The sequence below is a fragment of the Mauremys reevesii genome, linkage group 8 (genome assembly GCF_016161935.1).
Source record: "Mauremys reevesii isolate NIE-2019 linkage group 8, ASM1616193v1, whole genome shotgun sequence".
Taxonomy (NCBI): Eukaryota; Metazoa; Chordata; order Testudines; family Geoemydidae; genus Mauremys; species Mauremys reevesii.
Window position 1 is genome coordinate 106,229,373 of NC_052630.1, and position 22,779 is coordinate 106,252,151.

General features: G+C 43.8%; 1 protein-coding gene across 4 annotated transcripts in view; it reads left to right on the forward strand.

Annotated features, from left to right (window-relative positions):
• Positions 1 to 22,779, forward strand: part of KIF2C (kinesin family member 2C) — a 46,768-nt gene that overhangs the window by 17,270 nt on the left and 6,719 nt on the right. For all 4 annotated transcript variants that reach the window (XM_039485388.1, XM_039485387.1, XM_039485389.1 and 1 more), the window contains 11 exons: positions 106 to 206; positions 1,388 to 1,483; positions 3,347 to 3,401; positions 3,493 to 3,655; positions 4,013 to 4,103; positions 8,556 to 8,619; positions 9,555 to 9,646; positions 9,897 to 10,039; positions 13,531 to 13,735; positions 18,349 to 18,459; positions 19,145 to 19,212. In XM_039485388.1, the coding sequence (XP_039341322.1) occupies positions 106 to 206; positions 1,388 to 1,483; positions 3,347 to 3,401; positions 3,493 to 3,655; positions 4,013 to 4,103; positions 8,556 to 8,619; positions 9,555 to 9,646; positions 9,897 to 10,039; positions 13,531 to 13,735; positions 18,349 to 18,459; positions 19,145 to 19,212 (1,189 nt within the window). The remainder of the gene's footprint in view (positions 1 to 105; positions 207 to 1,387; positions 1,484 to 3,346; positions 3,402 to 3,492; positions 3,656 to 4,012; positions 4,104 to 8,555; positions 8,620 to 9,554; positions 9,647 to 9,896; positions 10,040 to 13,530; positions 13,736 to 18,348; positions 18,460 to 19,144; positions 19,213 to 22,779) is intronic.

A 22,779-nucleotide genomic window follows, 5' to 3' on the forward strand; every position in this document is an offset into this window, starting at 1 on the left:
ATGCCTGTGGGCGGGGGGAGGGTGTAGATAAATTATTCTGCTTAAAAGAAACTTGTTTGTGGTAACAACTTCACATAAAAGTGATGTAAATGTCTGTCTTTCCAGTTCGGAGGAAATCTAATATTGTGAAAGAGATGGAGAAAATGAAAAGCAAGAGGGAAGAGAAGAGAGCTCAGATAAGTGAGATCAGAACAAAACGGGCACAGGTGCAGTATTTGATCAGGGAATAACCCTTGGTTCTGCAGAATAAACCTGGATAAGAAAGAAATCTATAGGATAGCGTGTTTATAGTGGTCAAACTAAAACACATTTTGGACTGATGTGCCCAGTGTTTGGTTTCAGTTTTTACTCCATGTGGATTTTGTTTTAAAGTGTCATGCATAAGCATGTAAACAGAACCTGTCTGATCTCTCCAGGCTGAATTTGTTTAGGGGTCTCCTGGGTAGCTGCTTCTGCAGTTGAAGGCTTTTAAACCCCAGACTTGCTCTTTCAGTTGCAGGTGGCATTTCTGAATCAGAACCGGAGGGGGACCTTGGTAGGGCATCTAGTCCAGCTCCCTGCACTGAGACAGAACCAAGTATTATCCAGAATGGCATTTTTCAAACTGGGGCCTGTGGACCCCTGGGGGTCCCTGAGGGTTACTCCAGAGGGTCTGCTGGCCCCACTGATCAACTCCTTCTCCTTCCAGCTGTTTCCTGGTGTGCAGGAGGTGCTGGGAGGGAGGGAGAGGGAGCAGAATCATGTCCAGGGCTGCTGGCCCTGCTGATCAGCTAGGGTTCAACCCTCCTGGTTTCGCCAGGAGTCTCCTGGAATCAGGCTCTATCTCCCGGATACTGAAGGCAAACGGGGAGGTTTTAGGTACTAAAACTGTGGCAGGGCTAAGGCATGTTCCGGGCCTGTCCTGGCTCCGCATTGCTCCCAGAGGAATTTACCATGCTTAAAACTTGATGCTCTTCTTACTGTTCTGCGTTATCAAGTCTTGAAACTCATCAGTATGGCAGCCAGTGTAAACTTCCCAGCTTGACTGAGGTGCTACAATGCAGACACAGCACACAGCTTTGGTACTATGGAGAGGAAAATTGGGTACAAATGGAGAAATACGTGTTTTATTTTGTTTTTGGTGGGAGAAGGCAATGGCTGGGTAGAGAGGAGGTGTGCTTATCAGCAGTTAAAATGAGTACTGAAAACTCCTTCAGCTCTGTCCCTCCTGCCGTATAGGAAGATTCCCCCTTCCAAGCAAAATGAGTTTGGAGTCCTAATCATTCCATCAGGTTATTACTAGATCCAGAGTCTTTCATGTCTTTGCCGCATGAGGACAGAGTAACAATATACTGAGCTCTTTAGCTGCGTCAGATAAAGTACACTAATGCCTGTCTTTGCCCAGCAGGAATTCGATAGCAGCTGTCCAAACTGGGAGTTTGCACGGATGATCAAGGAATTCAGAGCTACTTTAGACTGCCAGCCAATATCTATGAATGACCCAGTAAGTAAATATTGGAATCCTTGACTGCAACATACCAATATTGCCTGAGATTCTCCCCCACTCATTGGACACTAGTGCTTAGATAGTCAGTCATTATTGAAGACATAACCAGAAATACCTTAAGTATGGATAAGCAGGAACAGCGCTACATCATGGCTTAGTATTGAGTTCACCCTACAACATGGAAAATGCAAGTTAAATATTAGGAATAACTTCAAAATAGATCAGCAGAGCAAGCTGTAAATGTAGTGGTGGAAACTGCCACCACTGGAGTTAAGATGACATTAAATGCCAGAATAACTGAAGTATCATCCTACCTTCAGAAAAATATTACTCTGATCTGTTGGTGACAAACTTGAGTCTGGAGAAGTAAAACGTAATTTGCTAGGTGTCAACCCGTGTTCCAAACTCTTGACATGTTGGTTAAGTGCTTCTTACATGAGGAGACTGAAAACTAAGTGGTGATATAAATGCCACCAAACTACAGAATAGGGATTTGGTCAGTCCACAAATTCTTTAATACCTCTTCTGGCTCAGCTCAGCCAGTGACATATGCAGAATGTGGTCTTTCCCAAACAAAATGATCCTATAGCTGGACTTCAGCGATTCCTAAACTTACTGCAGTGTTAATGAAGAGCTCAGATCTAGTGAGGTCACTATGTAGTTAACTTTGCAATATGCAAATTTGGTGATTACAGACTAATGCGTCCAAATTCAACCTTAGCGTCCCACTGAAATCAGGGGAGCTACCGGACGGCTGAATTTGGCACATTGATTACAAACATTGCAAAATATCATCATGTCTGTTTGGATTTTTAATCTGTTTTGGACCAGGCTCTATTAGCCCAGCACACTATGTATAAATCTTATGATATTTGCAGCAGGGTGAGCTTTCTCCAATAATAGGATATGGTCTTAGATAACCTGCCAGCAATTGCTCTGCTCTGATCAGTAGTATTAGAATAAACTCTGGTGGTAGTCACAGAATAGTGATGGGGACCAAAGGTTGGTGATATTTGGCCATTTCTACGCTATTGACTTAAGCTGACCTATGTTAGGTTGACTTACAGCCATGGCAGGAATTACTGTGGTGGTTCATGTTCACACGATCTTCCTTCTATCTGTGGTGTGCGTCTTCACCTTGAGCACTTCCACTGACTTAAGGGGACAATGTGGGGGGCTGAGAGCCAGCTCCCTGCCAGGCTGCCCCTTTCCTCTTCCCCCTGACTCCACGCCAGGAATGGGGGCAGTTGCACCAGGCCTCTCAGCTCACTGCCAGGGGCATGGCAGCTAACTGGACACTAGGTGCGGAGCTTCTTACCGGGCACAGCTGTGCTCCTGGTGAGGAGCAGGGGCCAAAACCCGGGAGTGCAGCCAGGCTCCAGCGGGGAGATCTGCACCTGGTGTCCAGTTGGTTGCCCCATTCCCAGCAGGGAGCCGGGAAGCCCGCTGTGGCAGTTGGGTTCCCTGTGGGGAGCCCAGGCGGCAGCTCAGCTTGGAACAGAGACCAGGCAGCAGCCTGGCTGCATGGAGCCATGAAATTGACAGGAATGACAGCCAATAGATGCAAGTAACGCAGTTTTTATAGGGGGACAGTGTCACCCGCACTACACCGACATAAGCCCCATACCTTTGTGTCGACGTAGTAGGGCACTTACATTGGCAGGAGAAATGTCAGCGTACACAATACAGCCTAATTAGGTCGACGTAAGCTGCCTTATGTCAACCTAACACTGTAGTGTTGACCAGCCCCTTGTATCCTTACAGCCTCCACTGCAACACTGATTCAGCACAGGTGTGGTTGGGGGGGAGGATAGTGATACTCTGTATTCAGTCCTTCTGTAACCTATCCTTCTCTTAAAGATAGAAGAGCGCAGGATCTGTGTTTGTGTAAGGAAGCGCCCTTTAAATAAACAAGGTAAGTGTGTATGTGTATTGGCAAAATTTAGCCTGGACTCTACCAGTTTGACATTACTCATTCATGTTACAAATATTTTTTCCATCAACAGAACTTCACAAGAAGGAATGTGATGTGATTACAGTTCCCAGCAAGTGTGTCCTGCTGGTGCATGAGCCGAAGTTGAAAGTGGACCTAACAAAATATCTCGAGACCCAGGCATTTAGATTTGATTTTTCATTTGATGAAACTGCTTCCAATGAAGTGGTTTATAGGTAATGCATCTTCTTACATAGTAGGTATGAGCAGCACAGGATTAGCATGGTCAGAATGAAAACGTAAAGGGTTACTACCTCAGATTGTCTTAGGTTAAAGGGATTGATATTTTACAATACAGCTAACCATATTGGTTTTGATAGAGACCAGTGGACTGTGAAACATCTAACAGGAGCCATTAGCTTAGTTTCTGTCTGATCTTAATGTTTACTACTGGATCCACATCCATTTGTTGGGATTCCTGGGAATTATTTGAAGATTCTAAAGTATAGTGATTGCTGAAGCCAAGTATGGGCTAGTCAGGAGTCTGCCTCCTTTCTTTGTGCCTTATTCTTTTTATACTTTTGAATTCCTAGGTTCACCGCAAGGCCTCTTGTACAGACCATCTTTGAGGGTGGAAAGGCTACGTGTTTTGCGTACGGCCAAACTGGCAGCGGCAAAACACATGTAAGTGACTGGCTGTCTTCTAAAGGTCTCAGATATCTCAGTTTAGATAAACTGATTAAAGCACTTTTGGATACTTAAGGTAAATAGACTTTCATCCAGCATTTGGATCTTGGTTTTTGATCGTCCTTTTGAAATGATAATAGAGAGAGGTCACTTACCTTACCAAGAGGTGAGTTAGTAACCATTAAAACGTCAGCAAGCGAATAGCTGCTTCCTTTCATATTGCAGAGAAAGTAATGAGGCTGACTCTGGCAATGTTATTTAGTGGCTGAAGACCAGGACCAGGCACTGCTGACTTGTAATCCTGGCTCTGTCACTAACCTCAGGCAAGTCTCAATCTCTGTCTCCGTTCCCCAGCCTGTGAAATGGGGTACTAGCCTACTCAAAAGGTGTAAGGATTGTTTGTTTGTATCCTATTTTGAAGATGTACACTTCAAAGGCTCTCTCAGCTCTTCCAGAAATACTTAAAAATAAGCCTTTTCTCATACATGGATACCCCCGATCTGGATATTACTTGTGGAGTGGGCAGATCTTCATTGCTGTGAGTTAGGTATCTTAAGCTTTTCTCTTTCACTTCAGACTTTCTGCAGATGTTCTGTGGCATCACACTCTGGTCCTGGGTCACTGCCTCCATCACACTAGCTTTTAGGTTGGGGAGCCCTTGATAGTGTGGACACTTCTTTTTTTTTTTTTTTTTTTTTTGTTTTGCCTACAGGATACTCAACATTAGACTTTCAGTAACTGGAACCTGTTTCCTTCCCCTGTAGCTTTCCAGTTATTAGAAGCTAAATCTGAATTTCTTTCCCCTCAGGTCACCTGTCAACACCGCCTTGTGTGGTTTTTTTTTGGTAATGACTTTCCCCAGGTCATGTAGCAGAGTCGTCTAGCTCAAACCTCTAGTTGGTTAGTACTAGTTGATTAGACACATGACTAATCCTGGTATAAAAGATTGATGCTAAGGAAGATAAAGGTCCAAAAAATAGCCTAGGAATTGTCTTGTGGCTTGTTAGTTCCCATTGGTGTTACCCAGACATACAAAGAAAACGACTCCTTTTGCAACTTTTTTATTTCTCATAATGGAGGTGATCCCTGGTTGTGGCCACTCCCTAAATACCTTATTGATTGAATTCAGTGGGCTCATAAATGTTTACACCTATAAAATAGGAGGTTTATTTAGCTTCATCTAAAAACTTCCTGGTCATCGGTTTGGTGCTGCTACGGTCCAGTGGCAGAATCTGATTTCACAGGCAAAGAGCTTAGGCCACTTCAATTAGCGTGGAATGGGCAGGCCTGTCCCAGCAGTGATGTTCAGCTAAGTAGATTCTACTAGGAGATCTAGATACAAATTATAGGTAAGAAAATTACATTTTTTTTTCCCATTTTTGATCACTGATCCAGGATCAGAACTAGTGCTGGAAAAAAATGGCTGCTTGTGGAAGGACTTGTACTGTACATTAAACCCTGGCAGACCAAGATACTGGATCTTGTTAGGCTAATGGTTTATATTAAATAACTTCAGTTCCAGGCTTTAGAGGGTGTAGTGTTAATAACTGTTACAGCAATTAACTTCAGCAGCTACCTTAGTTTTGTTGGAACTGAAAGTATCGTGGATGAATGAGCAAGACGGTAGTCACAGTGACGCTAACGTAAGGTTCTGCTGGGTTTGGAAACAAAGTGAATTCTGCCTCTTCGATGCCACATGGAAAATTTTGCTGTCTTGGAGTGCAATTTTTTTTGCTCTCTGAACAGAGGAAGTCAGGTTACATTGCTAAAATCCCAAATTCTTCCTTGTAGATAAATAGTTGGCTGGAACTCATGTGACTTCCCCTTACATTTCATACCTAGAGGGTCCCTTTGTCCCAGGTCAGGGGTTCCCAAACTTCTTGCTGGTATGACCCCATTTTAATGAATTATTTCTTCCCGGGACCCCAGACGGCATGGAGGACACCATTTCGTAGAGCAAAATGGTGCCTCCCACACAGCGTGACCTCTCATGCATCATATATATGCACTACATACATGCTCTCCAAAATGGTGTCCTCTGCACAGTGTGACCTCACACACACTGTACATGTGAAGTGACTTTGTGCAGAGCAAATAGTGTCCTCCACACATTAGGGATTGCTATGACCCCATGTGCCGATGGCATGATTGCACTTGGAGTAGGGTTACCATATCCTAGAATATCAGGGTTGGAAGGGACCTCAGGAGGTGATCTAGTCCAGTGGTTCCCAAACTTTAACAACCTGTGAACCCCTTTCACTAAAATGTCAGGTCTCATGAATCCCCTTCTAAAAATGAATATTTCCAGGGATTTTCTTCTTTACCCAAGTATAAATTATAAAAGCAGTGATCTTGGAAATACAATTTTTTGACATGCTTATTACACACTATTTATTATTATTCACCATTACAGTATTTTTATTACATTATGAAAACGGCAACACTCTTCCAAGATCTCACTTTTGTAGCTTATATCACTTTGAATAAGCCTGTTATAAAACAAGGCTCCTATGTTTCATCAAGGAGTACTAGATGTGAAACCACATGAAGGTATTTAAGAAGCTAACTCAGAGTTCCTCCTACACAAGCATTCAGGTCTTGAGCAGTCCATGCAAACAACGCATGTTACAACAAAGCCTAAACTTACTATTTTTAATATTATGAAGAACACTAGCTGCCTGTTTAATTTTGAAAATAGCAAAAAATATCCACTTCCCTTTCCATTTCTTATGAGTCTTGAAGTTTAAATTTCCTCAGTGTGTTAGCTCTGCTTGCTTTGATCTGCTTAGCTCTTGGAAGTCCAAGGGCTCTAGGTTGCTGGCTCTATGGGGTCCCTATGGACAACTCTGTCCACCATTAGGGATTTTTTTTCCCCCGAGAATCCCCTGTAACATTTTGCAAACCCCCAGGTTTGGGAACCACTGATCTAATCCAACCCCCTGCTCAAAGCAGGACCAATCCCCAACTAAATCATCCCAGCCAGGACTTTATAACGCCTGACCTTAAGAACCTCCTAAGGAAGGAGATTCCACCACCTCCCTAGGTAACCCATTCCAGTGCTTCACCACCCTCCTAGTGAAAAAGGGTTTTCCTAATATCCAGCCTAAACCTCCCCCACTGCAACTTGAGACCATTAATCTTTGTTCTGTCATCTGGTACCACTGAGAACAATCTAGATCCAGCCTCTTTGGAACCCCCTTTCAGGTAGTTGAAAGCAGCTATCAAATCCCCCCTCATTCTTCTCTTCTGCAGACTAAACAATCCCAGTTCCCTTAGCTTCTCCTCATAGTCATGTACTCCACCCCCCTAATCATTTTTGTTGCCCTCTGCTGGACTCTTTCCAGTTTTTCCACATCCTCCTTGTAGTGTGGGGCCCAAAACTGGACACAGTACTCCAGATGAGGCCTCACCAATGCCAAATAGAGGGGAATGATCACGTCCCTCTATCTGCTGGCAGTTCTCCTACTTATACAGCCCAAAATGCCGTTAGCCCTCTTGGCAACAAGGGCACACTGGCTCATATCCAGCTTCTCATCTGCTGTAACCCCTAGGTCCTTTTCTGCAGAACTGCTGCCTAGCCATTCGGTCCCTAGTCTGGAGCAGTGCATGGGATTCTTCCGTCCTGAGTGCAGGACTCTGCACTTGTCCTTGTTGAATCTCATCAGATTTCTTTTGGCCCAATCCCCTAATTTGTCTAGGTCCCTCTGTATCCTATCCCTACCCTCCAGCGTATCAACCACTCCTCCCAGTTTAGTGTCATCTGCAAACTTGCGGAGGGTTCAATCCATGCCATCCAGCGCATATGTCTGGGTTTCCCCGACATTTCCTCTTTTTTGTCCAGGGAGATTCTCCCCCCACCCCCCAAATAAGAGGAGAAACATCCAGGATTTTTCCACAGTAGAGGTTGCAGCTCAAAGAGCTGGCCCTGCATCCCGAATGATTTCTCCTGCTGTGTCCGCAGCTGCCGGATCCTACCCATCCTGGCTCTGGCTCCCAGCCCTGGGAAGGGGGAGATGCAGGGAGGCACTGACGGACAGCTGTCACTGCATCCCAGGCCTGCGTCAGCCACTGTGACCAAGAGCGACATTGCCCCCCACCTCGAGATTGTGGCCACAGGCATCCCCTCTACAGTGTCCTCTTTTTGGGAACCTGAAAGATAATCCTAATTTGGGGTCGCAAGACACAGTTTGGAAACTTCTGTCCTATTGCTGGGAAAAATGTGGTTGTCACACTGACTAGTTCCAAACATTCAAAATGAGTTAACACAACTACATCAAGCTGTAGTTTTATCCTGATTTACATTACGTAGCATCATGTCTAGATAGTCCATTGAGATCACAGACTGTTCATGTGGACTCTTTTCCTAGAATATTGTTGGAACTACAGTTGAGTGATAGCTTGACCTGCTTGGACTGCACCTCTAATGGCTTTTATTTTTTTTTTAAATAGACTATGGGAGGCGACTTCTCCGGGAAAACTCAGAATGTCTCAAAGGGGATATATGCTTTTGCATGTAAGCCAACTCTTTGTTTTCAAATCCAAATTGTGTGTAGTATTTTTCCTTCATAAGACTTCAATAACTTCTCACACATTTATATAAAATAAAGGCCTTATGGACTTCAGTAAAGTTCTTTATAGGAATTCTTTAAATATTTATTCATAAACCCTGATTATCATGTGTTGTCCCCAATAAGCAGTGATAAATTTAGTTGCAATATTTATGTAAATCACCAACTATAGATACTACCCAATATATAGCTTCTGGATATAATGGTATTAACAGTAACTTTTTATTAGAGCAAAAAAAAATTCTGAGGCAGAGACCTATGTTCTTTGCTTAATGTATGTTTGTTTTTTTTTTTAATGTGCATAGGGTATTGCTGGTTCCTAACAAATTTAGTGGTAGTATCTTGGCCCTGAAGGAAAGTTTTTTGGTGTGAGGGGTTTTTTTGGGGTGGGGGGGCAGAAGGGAGTGGTGGAAGGAGTTGGATTTACTTTTGAACTCTCCCTTTCAGAAAATAGAGGAAGATCCTAGTTTGAACTCTACCTGCAAGTCTCCTTGTCTAGGAATCCCAACTAATAACACTTTAAACAAGTGATTCAAAGCTATAGAGGATTGTAATGTTATGCCAACTTAAAACTTGTCTGTATTAACTAAGCCAGAAAATAAAATCACTGCTCACTGATAACTTCAGAAGTAGCAGCTCCAATAATCCCTTTCTTTTTTTCAGTCCTAATGAGGACACAGCTGAAATCAGATTCACTTGGAGGTGTCTTATTATTCAGATAACTCCACTACTCTGGCTGGGGCATTTGTCATTCCAGCTACTAGATACTATAACAGCCTGGCTGTGAAGCATTTTGGAAGTGCCAGAGTCCCAGAGGCAGCTGAAACTGTTGTTCTAAAATCTGGTTAGGTCATGTTTTTTTCCCTCCTTTCCCCATCAGCACGCGATGTCTTCGTCCTTCAAAGCCAACCCAGGTACAGGAATCAAGACCTGGAGGTCTATGTGACATTCTTTGAAATATATAATGGAAAGGTGAGATCTTGTGTCTTGATTTTTAGCCTGAGTTTTTTGACTATGCATTTGATACATGGTATGATTTTATTTAGCTATCTGCATGTCATTGCTGGATCATGGGCCATTTGTGTCTCTGGTATTGAATTGGAAAGTCTGGGGTATGCATTTCTCGTATGCATAATTCCATGCTATGTACCTGTCCTTTAAATGAGGAAACTGTGAAATAGATTCTTTACGTGTGCATCTCCATCTCCTTGCTCAAATACAGGTGTTTGATCTCTTGAATAAGAAGGCAAAACTCCGAGTGCTTGAGGATGGAAAGCAGCAGGTCCAAGTAGTTGGCCTCCAAGAAAGACAAGTCAGTTGTGCAGATGATGTGATCAGAATGATCGAGATGGGCAGTGCCTGCAGGTTTGTCTCCCTGGGCTTCTGCTTCCTTAATGTTTTTTAGCTTTCTAGCCTTTCTTTCCTATTACAAGTTTTTATAGGATATCTATAGCCAGGCTTAAAATAAGGGGTAATGAACATTGTCCCCCAATAACAAGCATGTGACTCAGCACCTTGAATCTAAGGGAGAGGAAGAAAATCAGCCAGTGGACCCTATCCCAGAGATAGGAAAGCATGGACATGAGTGTTTTGCAATAGGTTTTAAACATGACTAGCTCATGCATAATATTCAAAACCTATCAAGGTAACTGTCTGGTTAACAGTACCATGGGATGTGTCTGTGGGACAGCACCTGTGCACTACAGGGTTCTGAGTGGGAGGCAAGGACTATCTGACGCTAATTGTTGGTCACGGAACAAATCCGAACTCTTGAAGGCTCTTCCTATACCAGGGTTGAAAAAAACAGTGGTGACAGCATGGCTGTGCACTGCTGATTCCACACAACATGGTGGCTTCTCTGTGAAGCTCCCCTCTGGTAGCTAGTTGAGTTTTTAGAGAAGCTTTTCCTCCAGCTTATAATAGTTCAGTAGCAAGCAATCTTGTCATGACTCTGAAGAGGCTGAAAGTGCAATACAAAACTTAGTTTAGAGAAGGCTTTGTGTATCACACTGAATATCTGCCTTGATCTACCCTAACCTGTTCTTAGTCTAGAACAGGGGTTTCAAACTCAAATGATCACGAGGGCCACATGAGGACTAGCAAGCCGCGCTGCTTCTCTCTTCACGCAAACACTAGCTGTGGACATTCATCCCCCTGCCTGCCTCTGCTCGAGCAAACAGTAGCTGTGTTTGTTTTGTTGTGAACTCGGGGCTCCCAGAGCTGCTTATCTAAAAAACAATGAGTGTTGTCTTTACTTAAAAAGCATTATGGGAAGGTTCCAGAGGTCAGTTACAGCGTAGTAAGATTAATCACTGTTTACACTGGCACCCCAGCGCTGTTCTCTTTATTTCTCTTGTCGAGGTGGAGTACAACCAGCGCTGTAGCCAGGGAGATACAGCGCTGTATGTGCCTTTCCAGTGTGGACGGGGAGTAAGTTACAGCGCTGTAAAGCCACCACCAGCGCTGTAACTCTCAAGTGTAGCCAAGCCCTTTGTCTCCCTAAAGGTGGGAGGGGAACTTGCCAGCCTTTTCAGAGCGTAGATGGTAATGGAGGTCAGGGGAGGGTGGGGTTATGAGGGTAGCTTATCTACCATCATGCTAAATGTCCACACCCATATGTGATTGTGTCTTAGCGTGCCCAGGATTGTATGTCACCTCTTTACCCCTCGCCTCCGGCATGAGGGAGTTTATCTTTGGTAGCTGGGTGTCAGCTCTTGTACACACCCAGCCTTTCAACCACTCACGCTCTCCTCAGGACTCTGCCAGTCCTGTTTTGCTTTGCAGGCTATTAGGTGCACCTCAGCAGTATCATCCTGTAGTGTCCGGTCCCTGTCACTGGCCATGCACAGTAATTACCAAGTCTGCTGTCTCCCAAAGGGAACTGTTTGATTCAACATAGGATTCACACTTTGCTTAATACCACAACACTGAGATGTAGTTATAAACTGATTCTTTTTTGTATTATTAATACAAAACCCAGAGATTCAAATGAGTAGTTGAGTAATACTATTAAGATCAGATTACAAATAAAATATCAAATGCAATCAAGTGTACACTGAATAGTGGTTACCTTTCCTACTCAATCAACTAGAGGTCCTCTCCAGAATTCAGTCTTTGACAGAGCTGCTGGGTTTTCAGTCCATAATCAGGGTCCAGATTTTCATGAATTCGCCTGTGTCCTACAAAGGGATTATTTTCCCTTCTTTGATAGTCCAGTAAATCTTTGAAATGTTTTCTTTTGAAATGCACTCCTGAATCAGACTTCTTCCCAGTTGCTTGTTCTCTAGTATGCTAGTGCTATGTTGAGTTCACATCCCCTCCCCATCAACCTGTTTTTCATGTTGACTCTGCATGCAGATGGGACTTCCTTTGTGTCAGCTTTACCATGCTTAATTTACATTGTACAGAGACTGGCCTTCCCTCCTGTCCGGAAGAGAATCTGTTTTTGTTTAGTTACAGACTTTAAAGCATAGTATTAGTAGGCACACACAATTCATCATATAGTGTCAATGCATACATTTCACAACAATAGTGACAACCAGTGTGTCAGATTTCATTTGATACTGCACAAGACACTTCATGGGTAAATACTTTGAAAGCAGTGTGTTAGGTGTAGTGGGTTTGTCAGGCCTGATAGGAGTTGCTGATAGAACAGAGAGCCCTTTTCCAGCTGGCATTGAGGGATTCTTAGGATAAAATAAAATAAAATAAAAAATTAATGGAGATATACCTATCTTCTAGAACTGGAAGGGACCCTGAAGGGTCGTCGAGTCCAGCCTCCTGCCTTCACTAGCAGGACCAAGTACTGATTTTTGCCCAGATCCCTAAGTGGCCACCTCCAAGGATTGAACTCACAACCCTGGGTTTTGCAGGCCAATGCACAAATCACTGAGCTATTCCTCCCTGCCTCCCTCCCTGATCACACCATATATTTGCTGAAAACATGTATTGCTGCCATGCAGCAAACCAAATCTGGACCTGTCAACCCTCCAGGGGTTATTTAATTAACATATACTTAAATATTTTTAAGGCTTTGAGAGCATCTACAGTGCATCAGATAGCATTTTGGGAGTAGTTAACTGCTGGACTGGATAGGTGGCTGGGTGTGGTACCCAAGTGTAAATGGTACTAAACAATGGGTAAACTGTACCAAAATAAGGAACTTGTCTCATCTTGCAGTGTAAACATGAAACATGATATGGCATGGTGTCTGGTCTATGGTAGGGAAACTGAATGAGGGTTATAAGGCTTCAGGAGAGGGCAGGTATGATTCTAGGCATTAAATACCTGGAAGGAATCTGAGTGTAGTCAGTCAGAGGCATTCTGTTCTAGGAAAGCTGTTTCTGTACCCTGAGAGATCTCTAATTGCTGGCAGTGCACACTCAAACGACAAAACATCAAGGTCAGACTTCTGAGGCACCGAGGCTGATGTATTTCCTGTTACTAGTTGGGATTGGTGGTAAACTGCTTTCTGAAGAATTTTTCTCCATGCAATCTGGAAAAATGTTCCTTAGTAATAGTGACAACCTCCATATACAGCTTCAAAGTCTCTAAGAGATGTTTGATTTGAGTCTCAAAGTGCAGCCAATAATGGGAGTATCTGCAAAGGAGTATAGCAGGGAAGGATTAGGGCTTGTTTAACTCAAGCCGTGGGAATAATGAAATTAGTACAACTGACTTAAAAAGGTAATGTCTGAAAGTTTGTTTGTTAAAACCGAGCAGATAAACTAGACTTTTTACTGACTTCATTTGTGAATAGCTTATGAATGTTCTTGCTTAGTGCTGGGGACCTAGGCATGGAAGATGCTTTGTGACATCTAAAATTGTAATAAACTTCATCCATCTCTCCACTATAGGACATCTGGACAGACCTTTGCAAACTCTAGCTCCTCACGGTCACATGCCTGCTTCCAAATCATCCTACGCAGAAGAGGGAAATTACATGGCAAATTTTCCTTGGTAGATTTAGCTGGAAATGAGAGAGGTGCAGATACGTCTAGTGCTGATCGTCAGACACGCATGGAAGGGGCAGAAATAAACAAGAGCCTTCTGGCTTTGAAGGTAGAGTATAACTCAGAGCAATGTCAATGTTAATCAGCAAAGGTTGGATGGAAATGACCTATTGGATTATCTAATCCATTTTCTTGCAATGCAGGGCTATTCCTTATAGGATGCTTTTTAGTCCATATAATTTAAAAAAATGGACAGTCCTCAAAGGAGCCCAACTCTGTCCATTGAAAGTTATGCTGCATGTCTTTCCATTCAGAATCCTTTGGTCAGGAGTCTAACAGCAGTCCCTGGGCTGACAAGGTTTAAGCTATAACAATTCGCTGAAGCTCTACCCAAGTAGTGTATTTAAAAATCCAAGCAGTTAGACACTCATAAGGTGTTCCTGTAAGAGTCCAATAGCTAGAAGCTCTGAGGCAGGGGCCATGTCGTCTTTTGTGTCTGTATAGCACTCAGCAGAATGCAGCTTTGACCCTGCTTGAGTCCTCTAGGTGCTGCTACAGTAGCTTATTATTGACTAGTTCATTGAGTGCTTGCTCTTGTCTATTCCATTCTAGGTGTGCATGTGCCCACGTGCACTGCTGTCGAGATTTTTGCCTTAGGGTCGGCTGTGGCACCCTCTTGAGTGTCACGCTCATGCATCGGTATATTAGGTGCCCCCGGCCCTACTCCCCTTCAGTTCCTTCTTACCGCCCGTGGTGGCTAGTCAGAGCGCCTTTTCCTTGGCTAGAGGTTTTTCTTCCCTTCTGACTTCGAGCCTTAGGGCCTTGTAAATAACTTGTTTATAGTAGTTAGAGTCCCAGTGAGGATTTCTGCTTGGTCTGCAACAGGCCTAAGCCTGTTAGTGACCCCCCCAGAGCAGCTGCTTCAAGTGCGTGGGGGAGTCGCATGTGAAGGACAAGTGTTGCATTTGCAACAACTTTCAGCCCAGGATCAAGAAAGAGCACGTCATCCGTCTGAGGGCCCTCCTCATGGAGGCTGCTCTTCGCCTGGCTTCCGAGCCTTCCTGTCCAGACTCTACCCCTAGTACTTCGGTCTCCGTGTGTAGCGCACCCCTGGCACTGGGATCAGCCCAGCACCACTTTCCATCACCGGTGCCCAGAAAGAAGGCCAAGAAGCATGTCTCCCCGGCCCCAGGCAAGAAAGACCATGGGGTATCAGGCAAAGGATCCAGTTCAGGCTGCCTGCCCACACTGGAGCCACATGGACATGCCTCCCCAATTAGGACCTTAGCCCCCCCAAGGGATCCAGCACTGACTCCCAGGAGTGGCAGGGGACCCAGACTTGTGGCACTCCCGCTACTTCCTAATCCCCAAAGCAAAAGGGGGCCTCAGATCCATTCTGGACCTGCGATGCCTCAAGTCTCTCAGGAAGCTGAAGTTTTGCATGATCTCCCTGGCCTCCATCGTCCCCTCGTTGATGTAGTAGCAAGAGAGCCTGAGACATAACCCCTTGTATTAGAGGCCTGGTACGAGGCAAGACCTGCTCACAATCTGGCAAAAACAGGGCTGATATTGCAGAAATACACATTCCTAAGACGTGCTAGTCAGAGTATTCACGCAAACTGATATCAGGATGTTCTGGTACCACTTGATATCAACGATGGTACAAAAACATTACCCAAGGATAACAGGAACACGCTGACCCCTCCTAAAAGATAAGGTCAGGATGACAGTATGTAAGAGAGGTTTTGATCGAAACAACATATACAAGATGATGGGTGATATCTAGTGATGTCAGGGGGCAGTAACTAACTTGTTTGTATTGGGGTATAAAGATGTATCTCAGAGGGAGTATCTTTGTCCGACCTTAAGGAGGAGCGGAAAGTCCCGCCGTTCACTGAGCTGGCCAGTTGTTACGGGCATACATGTATTAGTGGTCCGGTAGAGTTTGCGGGATACTAGTACCATGCTTTGTCGACAATAAACCTGGCTTGATGCCTTTGTCCTTAACGGATCTTGTGGTCATTGGGCAGTTCGCTCATGGTCTGCCGTGCCAGCTATCTGCACAGAGCTGGGACCCTTCTCCCCCCACCCCCAACCACACTGGTAACCCTTGACTAATGATCAGGTAAATAAACAAGCAGTCATCTGTAGGAATCGTGATCTAACATTTAAAAAACCCACAAGCTAGGGAACCTCTTCCTATAAATCCCCTGGTTTTTGAAAGGTCTGGAGTGCCTCTACGTGCATGTCAGGGATCCCATCCCTCCCTGGAACCTGAACCTTGTGCTGTTGTGGCTCATGGGTCCTCCCTTCAAGCCTCTAGCTTCCTGCTCCCTTCTCCTCTCCTGGAAAGTTTCTTTCTTGGTCATGATAACATCTGCCCATTGGGTCTCTGAGATCAGGGTGCTTACTTCGGAGCCGCCCTATACGGTGTTATACAAGGACAAGTCCAGCTGCGGCCGCACTCAGCGTTCCTGCCCGAGGTAGTTTCAGTTTCATACTGGCCAGGACATATATTTACCTGTCTTCTTCCAAAACCCTCATAAATTGGAACAGGAGTGTGGTGTGCGTGCTCTGGACGTCAGGAGGCACTTGTTTTCTACATCGTCAGGACTAAGCAGTCTCACAAGTCAATGCAGGTGTTCGTTGCAGTGGCAGACAGGATGAAAGGTTGCCCAGCGTCTGCTCAGAGGATTACATCCTCGATCATGGCCTGCATCCGCTCCTGCTACGAGCTGGCAAAAGTGCTGTGATGGGTTGGATCACAGAAACCCCCTGGGGGTTGCCACCTGATGTGCCAAGACTACTTGTGCCCCTGCTTTCCTGCCCTGCCAGCCTGGGACTTCAGTGCCCTGCCTGGTTTGAGCCAGACCCACTAGCCTGCTGCAAACCCAGACCCAGGTCTGAACCTCATCCCTTAACAGCTGCAGGCTTAATTGAAAGCAACTTGCAGAAGTGGTCCTGTCTTTTTAGACTCGGGTATCCAACTCCCAATGGGGTCCAAACCCCAAATAAATCTGTTTTACCCTATATAAAGCTTATACGGGGTAAACTCATAAATTGTTCACTCTCTATACACTGATAGTGCTCTTCCACCCCCCCTCCCCCAGTATTAATACATACTCTGGGTTATTTAATAAAATCACTTTTTACTACTTAATTACAGAAAGTAGGATTTAAGTGGTTCCAGGTAGTAACAGACAGAACAAAGTGAATTACCAAGCAAAATAAAATAAAATCCCCAAGTCTGTCTAATACAGTAAGAAACTGAATAGAGATGATAAACCTCACCAGTTCCAGTAAACTTCCTTTTACAGACTAATCTCCTTCTAGTCTGGGTCCAGCAGTCACTCACACCCTCTGTAGTTGTTGCCCTTTGTTCCAGTTTCTTTCAGGTATCTTTGGGGTTGGGGAGTCTCTCTCTTTAGCCAGCTGAAGACCAAATGGAGGGGTCTCCCATGGGTTTAAATGGACTTTTTTTCTCTTGTGGGTGGAGACTCTCCTAAGCAAAGTCCAGCTCCAAGATGGAGTTTTGGAGTCACATGGGCAAGCCCCATGTCCATGCATGACTCAGAACTACATGTAGCAGCCATTGTTCACGTGGTGCACCTCTACCTCAATATAATGGTGTCCTCGGGAGCCAAAAAATCTTACTGTTATAGGTGAAACTGCATTATATAGAACTTGATTTGATCTGCTGGAGCGTGCAGCCCCCCCTCCCCCCAAGCACTGCTTTACTACATTCTATCGGATTTCGTGTTATATTGGGTAGCGTTATAAAAGGTAGAGGTGTGCCTTGAACGTCCTCAAGTAGACTTCTTATGTGGAGTGGAGCATTCCAAGATCCATTGTTCCTTAAGTGCTTCTTGACTGAGCACTTAACTTTGCAAATTCCTTCCTAAAGAAGCTGACCAAATGCCTCACAAAGCTTACTTAGAAATCAAGCAAGTATACAGCCAGTGTTTGTAATTTCAAGTACAAAAATGATGTGTACAAATAGGATGAATAGATTCAGTAGACCATAACCTTTGCAGAGATGTTATGTGGCACATGTAGCATAAAACATTCCAGTTATGTCATGTTCCCATAAAGCATTATGGGATGCAGGCTTCGGCGGCAGCCTTCCTAGCCCAAGTGCCGATTCAGGATATCTGCAGGGCCGCTACCTGGTCATCTATCCACATGTTTACGTCTCATTATGCATTTACCCAGCAAGCCCGAGACGCTGCTGGCTTTGGCAGAGCAGTGTTGCAAACCGCATGACTGTGAACTCTGAGCCCACCTCCAGAGATACTGCTTGTGAGTCACCTAGGATAAAATCGACATGAGCAAGCACTCAGAGGAAAAAATGGTCACCTTTTGTAACTGTTCTTCAAGATGTGTTGCTCAGGTCCATTCCATTACCTGTCCTGCCCCTCTGTCGGAGTTGCCAGCAAGAAGGAATGGAGGGGGCATAGGGCTGGTGGCACCTAATATATTGACGCGTGAACGTGGCACTCAAGAGGCCGCCACAGCCAGCCCGATGGAGACTGCTAAGGCAAAAAACTCCGGCTGCACACGTGGGCACACGCACACCTAGAATGGAATTGACATGAGCAACGCATCTTGAACAACAGTTACAAAAGGTAGGTAAGTTCTCCCTGCCTCCCGGAACTATTCTGTGGAGACTTGTCAACCAAGATGGCAGACATTACATTAATGGGATCTATTTTGCCCCTCCAGGAATGTATCCGAGCACTAGGTCAGAACAAATCTCATACACCTTTCAGGGAAAGCAAGCTGACCCAGGTGCTGAGAGACTCCTTCATAGGGGCAAACTCCAGGACCTGTATGGTAAGTATAAATGCTTTATGGGCACCTTAAAATGCATGTTCTGATTCTCTAAGTATCAATTTATCATCTTTGAGGTTCATAATAACGTGCGGGCCAACTCTGACAAGTGACTTTCTAGGTGACTGTGGTTTCATATTTGTCTTGGTGACTCCAGGCCAAATTGGATAATTTCATGAGTGAAAAGATGTTTACCTTCTTTCCTTGCATCAGAAAGCTGGTTCTTGGCTGGTGGTGATGAGCCAGAAAGGCTGTGCATTCAGGGTTTAGATATTGATTTATAAATATGTGAAATCCGCTCCCCATCCCATAGCTTTACAAGAATAAAAGTTAGTGAACTTTCTTGAGTCAAATTTCTGATTCTGAATAACCGCCATGAGCAGGGCCAGATTTGCACTTACTACTGAATGCTGGCTGGCTGATGCAGCAATTTGCTCATACAGAACGTATTAGTGCCCTTTCAAAAGCCCAAGTGAAGCAGTGGCAGAGCTGGGAATAGAACCCAAGTTCCCAGTTTTAAGACTTTCTGTAGCTGTCAAAACTTCATGCGGTGTTCTAGGAATATTTTTGCTTTCTAGAGAGCCTTTGTCTTAATCCATCTTTTGAACGTTTGGATGAGGTGTCAGGCAAAGCATTTATCAGTAAGCAAAAGTTTGACGCATGCTTATTATCTTCCCTTTGTTTTCAGATAGCAATGATTTCCCCAGGCATGAGTTCGTGTGAGTACACCTTAAACACCCTGAGATATGCTGACAGGTAATGGCCTTTCTCACTTGTGAATTTCTTCTCCCATTGCAATGGGGATCATCATTCATCATGACTCATTAACTCCTGAGCAAACATTTTTGTTGCCCACCTTCGGTCACTCTTCAGAGCATCTTGGTTTTCTATGTTTGTTCTGACTCCAGGTCAAATCTGTTCAATCAAAATGGGCTCTAAAAGCCAATTAGAGCCTTCCTGGTTAGGGCATAATTACCAATAAAGAGAATGCAGTGAAACTTTAGTTAATGGGTTTCCTACCTTTCAGGTTAGGATTGCACTTTAAAAATGGCCTGAGACGGGAAAACAGGATTTGTTCCCTCTTCTGCTTCTTGCAGTTGTATAGAAGTCAAAATAGGAGGGTGGAGGGGTTTAAAAAAAATCTGCCTGCCTTTACCTTAGAGGGATCAGGAATGTGAAGTCTTGCCTTCCCTGGCCTGCTATCAGCCTTGGAGAACTCGGAAATCCCCAGGCCATGTTTGGCTAGTTTTTCTTCCAGCTGTTTGTCAGGTATTAGTAAAATGAGTGTTAATTTTAAGCTGCCTGGATCCAAATTGCTTCACTTCATATCCAATGTTGGTACCAACTAGCACTTCAGGCTATTTTCCAGGGAAAAGCAGTTTGGACAAGACCTGTATTTCTCTGGTGAGGAAAAAAGCAAACTCTTGGAAAAACCCAAACCTTTCAGGCCCTTTATACTTTGTCGAAAAGAAACAAAAGGGCACAAACTCTAGTGTTTCCTTGTTGCAGGTCATCAAAGGCAAACTGCAGAGTGACTATCTAATTTAATATTGTATTAAATGTATGTACCAGTTGTGTTGGGGTACTCTTGCAAATAATGCCAAATCTCCTGAATGGTTCCTTTTTCCCTACAAAGCTGGCTAAGGGGATGTGTAGCCCATAAATCTGTGTGGTAACTTGCCAAGCTGTCTGGAGGTTTTTAAAGTTGTAATTGTTGGCTAAGGCATTAGGCAGTGTCTAATTTGGTTGGGAGATGTAGTTGGTAGAAGATCAGTAGTTAGTGATTGATCAGATGTGCCATCAACATTAAAGTACTTTAGGTCCTGAATGCTACTGACTTTTAAACAGATACTATCCTACAGACTTTAGTGTCAATCCGGCAGCATGAACGTAAATATTTACAGCCCTCATTACCATAGTATCTGAGTGCCTCACAATCTTTAATATAGTTGTCCTCACAATGCCCCATTCAGGTGGTAGTAGTCCCACTTCACGTGGCGGGGGGGAAATGAGGCACAGAGACTGACTTGCCTGTGGCACAGCAGGGAATTCAACCCAGGTCTTTGTAGTCACAATCTAACCCTAGCCACTGGATTATCTTTCCTCTCTTCCACTCAGGTCAGTGACTTGTTGAGTTCTTATTTCTCTCTAGTCTGAGAAATGTAACAGGACTGCAGTCAGTCTCATAAAGTGAGCACTGTACACTCTGATTTCAATTGCAATACAGAATATAATATATTTGGAAATGTAGAAAAACATCCAAAAATATTTATAATTTAAATTGGTATTCTATTGTTTAACAGTGCGATTAATCATGACTTTTAAATTCTAATTAACTTGTTTTGTGTTAATCGCTTGAGTTAACTGATTAATTGACAGCATATTCGGAGCCATTGGGAAAGGAATAAATAACAAGACAGAAAATATCATACCACTACGTAAATACATGATGTGCCCACGCCTCAAGTACTGCATGTTGTGAAAGCCAAAAGTATAACTGGGTTCAAAAAAGAACTAGATACGTTCATGGAGGATAAGTCTGTCAGTGACTATTAGCCAAAATGGTCAGGGTTGCAACCTCATGCTCTGGGTGTCCCTAAGCCTCTGGCTGCCAGATGCTGGGATCACTTGGTAACTGGTCTGTTCTGTTGATTCCCTCTGAAGCATCTGGCACTGGCTGTTGTCAGAAGGTAGGAGAGTGGGCTGGATGGGTCATTGGTCTGACCCAGCTTGGCCATGCTGCTACTAAAGTTGGATCCAAATAACCTGCAACAAGAGTGTGTTTTGGAGCTTGCTGGTCTGTTGTTGTTGAGTTTTTTTCAGTAAGTCTTGGGGCACTGGGGAAGTCCCAGAAATGGCAAAACGCTAATATTGTGCCAATTTTTAAAAGGGTAAATGGGCTGACGTCGGTAACTATAGACCTGTCAGACTGATGAGGTGGCTGATAGGGGACTCTATTCCTAAAGAATTAAAGGCAGGTAATATAACTAATGCAAATCAATGTGGGTTTATGGAAAATAGATCCTGTCAAACTCACTTAATTTTTTGCGATTACAGGTTTGATTGGTAAAGGTGAGTGTTGATGTAATATACTTAGATTTCCATAAGGCTGTTTAAATGTCATGCAGTATCAAGTAAGATTAAAAACCCAGAACAGTACACGTTAAATGGATTAAAAACTAGCTGACTGGCTCTCAATGTAATTGTAAATGGGGAATGGTCTTTAAGCAGGTGAGTTTCCAGCAGGGTCCAACAGGTACCTGTTCTTGGCCCTATGCCATTTAACATTTTTATCAATGACCTGGAAGAAAAAATAACTGAATGTTTGCAGATGACCCAAAAATTGGGGAAGTGGTAAATAATGAAGAGAACAGATTACTAATTCAGAGTGATCAGAATCGCTTAGTTAACTGGGCACAAGCAAACAATGTGCATTTTTATTATGGCTAAATGTTACTGTATAAATCTTGGAACAAAGAATGTAGGCCATACGTACAGGATGTGGGTGACTCTCTACTGGGAAGCAGTGATCCTGAAAAAGATTTGGGGGTCATGATGGGAATCAGCTGAACCTGACCTCCTAAGGTGACACTGGCCAAAATTGCTAATGGGATGTTGGGATGCATAAACCGGAATCTCAAATAAGAACAGAAGTTTATTTTACTTCTGTATGTGGCACTGGTGTGACCACTGCTGGAATATTGTGTCCAGTTTCTGATGCCCACAATTCAATTCAAGAAGGCTGTTGATAAACTGAAGAAGTTCAGAGAAGAGCCTTTGGAATGATTAAGGCATTTTTTCTAATCCTTTGAGCTCCTTGAGTCTATCCCTTTAAACTATTTAGTTTAACAAAAGGAAGGTTAAAGGGTGACTTGATTAGACTGTAAATCTGTAAATATCTATGGGTGAAATATCTATGGCGCTCCAATTTTTCATGGAAAAGTCTAACATGATCCAGTGGCTGGAAGCTGAAGCTAGACACATTCAGACTGAAAATAAGATGTGTGGTTTTTTTATTGGTGAGAATAATTAATTAACCATTGGAACGATTTACCAAGGGCTGTGGTGGATTTCTCCATCGCTGACTAATTTTAAATCAAAATTGGATTTAAAAAAAAAATCTGCTCTAGGAATTATTTTGATGAAGTTTTATGGCCTGTTATACAGGAGGTCAGACTAGATGATCAGAATGGTCTCTTCTGGCCTTGAAATCTGGGGGTGAGGGGAGAAATCCCACTGATGCAGAACTTGTCACTTTTGGATGATGCCTGATGTTAAAGATCAGGCACCTGCTCTCCACAGGTTTCTATTCCTCTGCAGCAA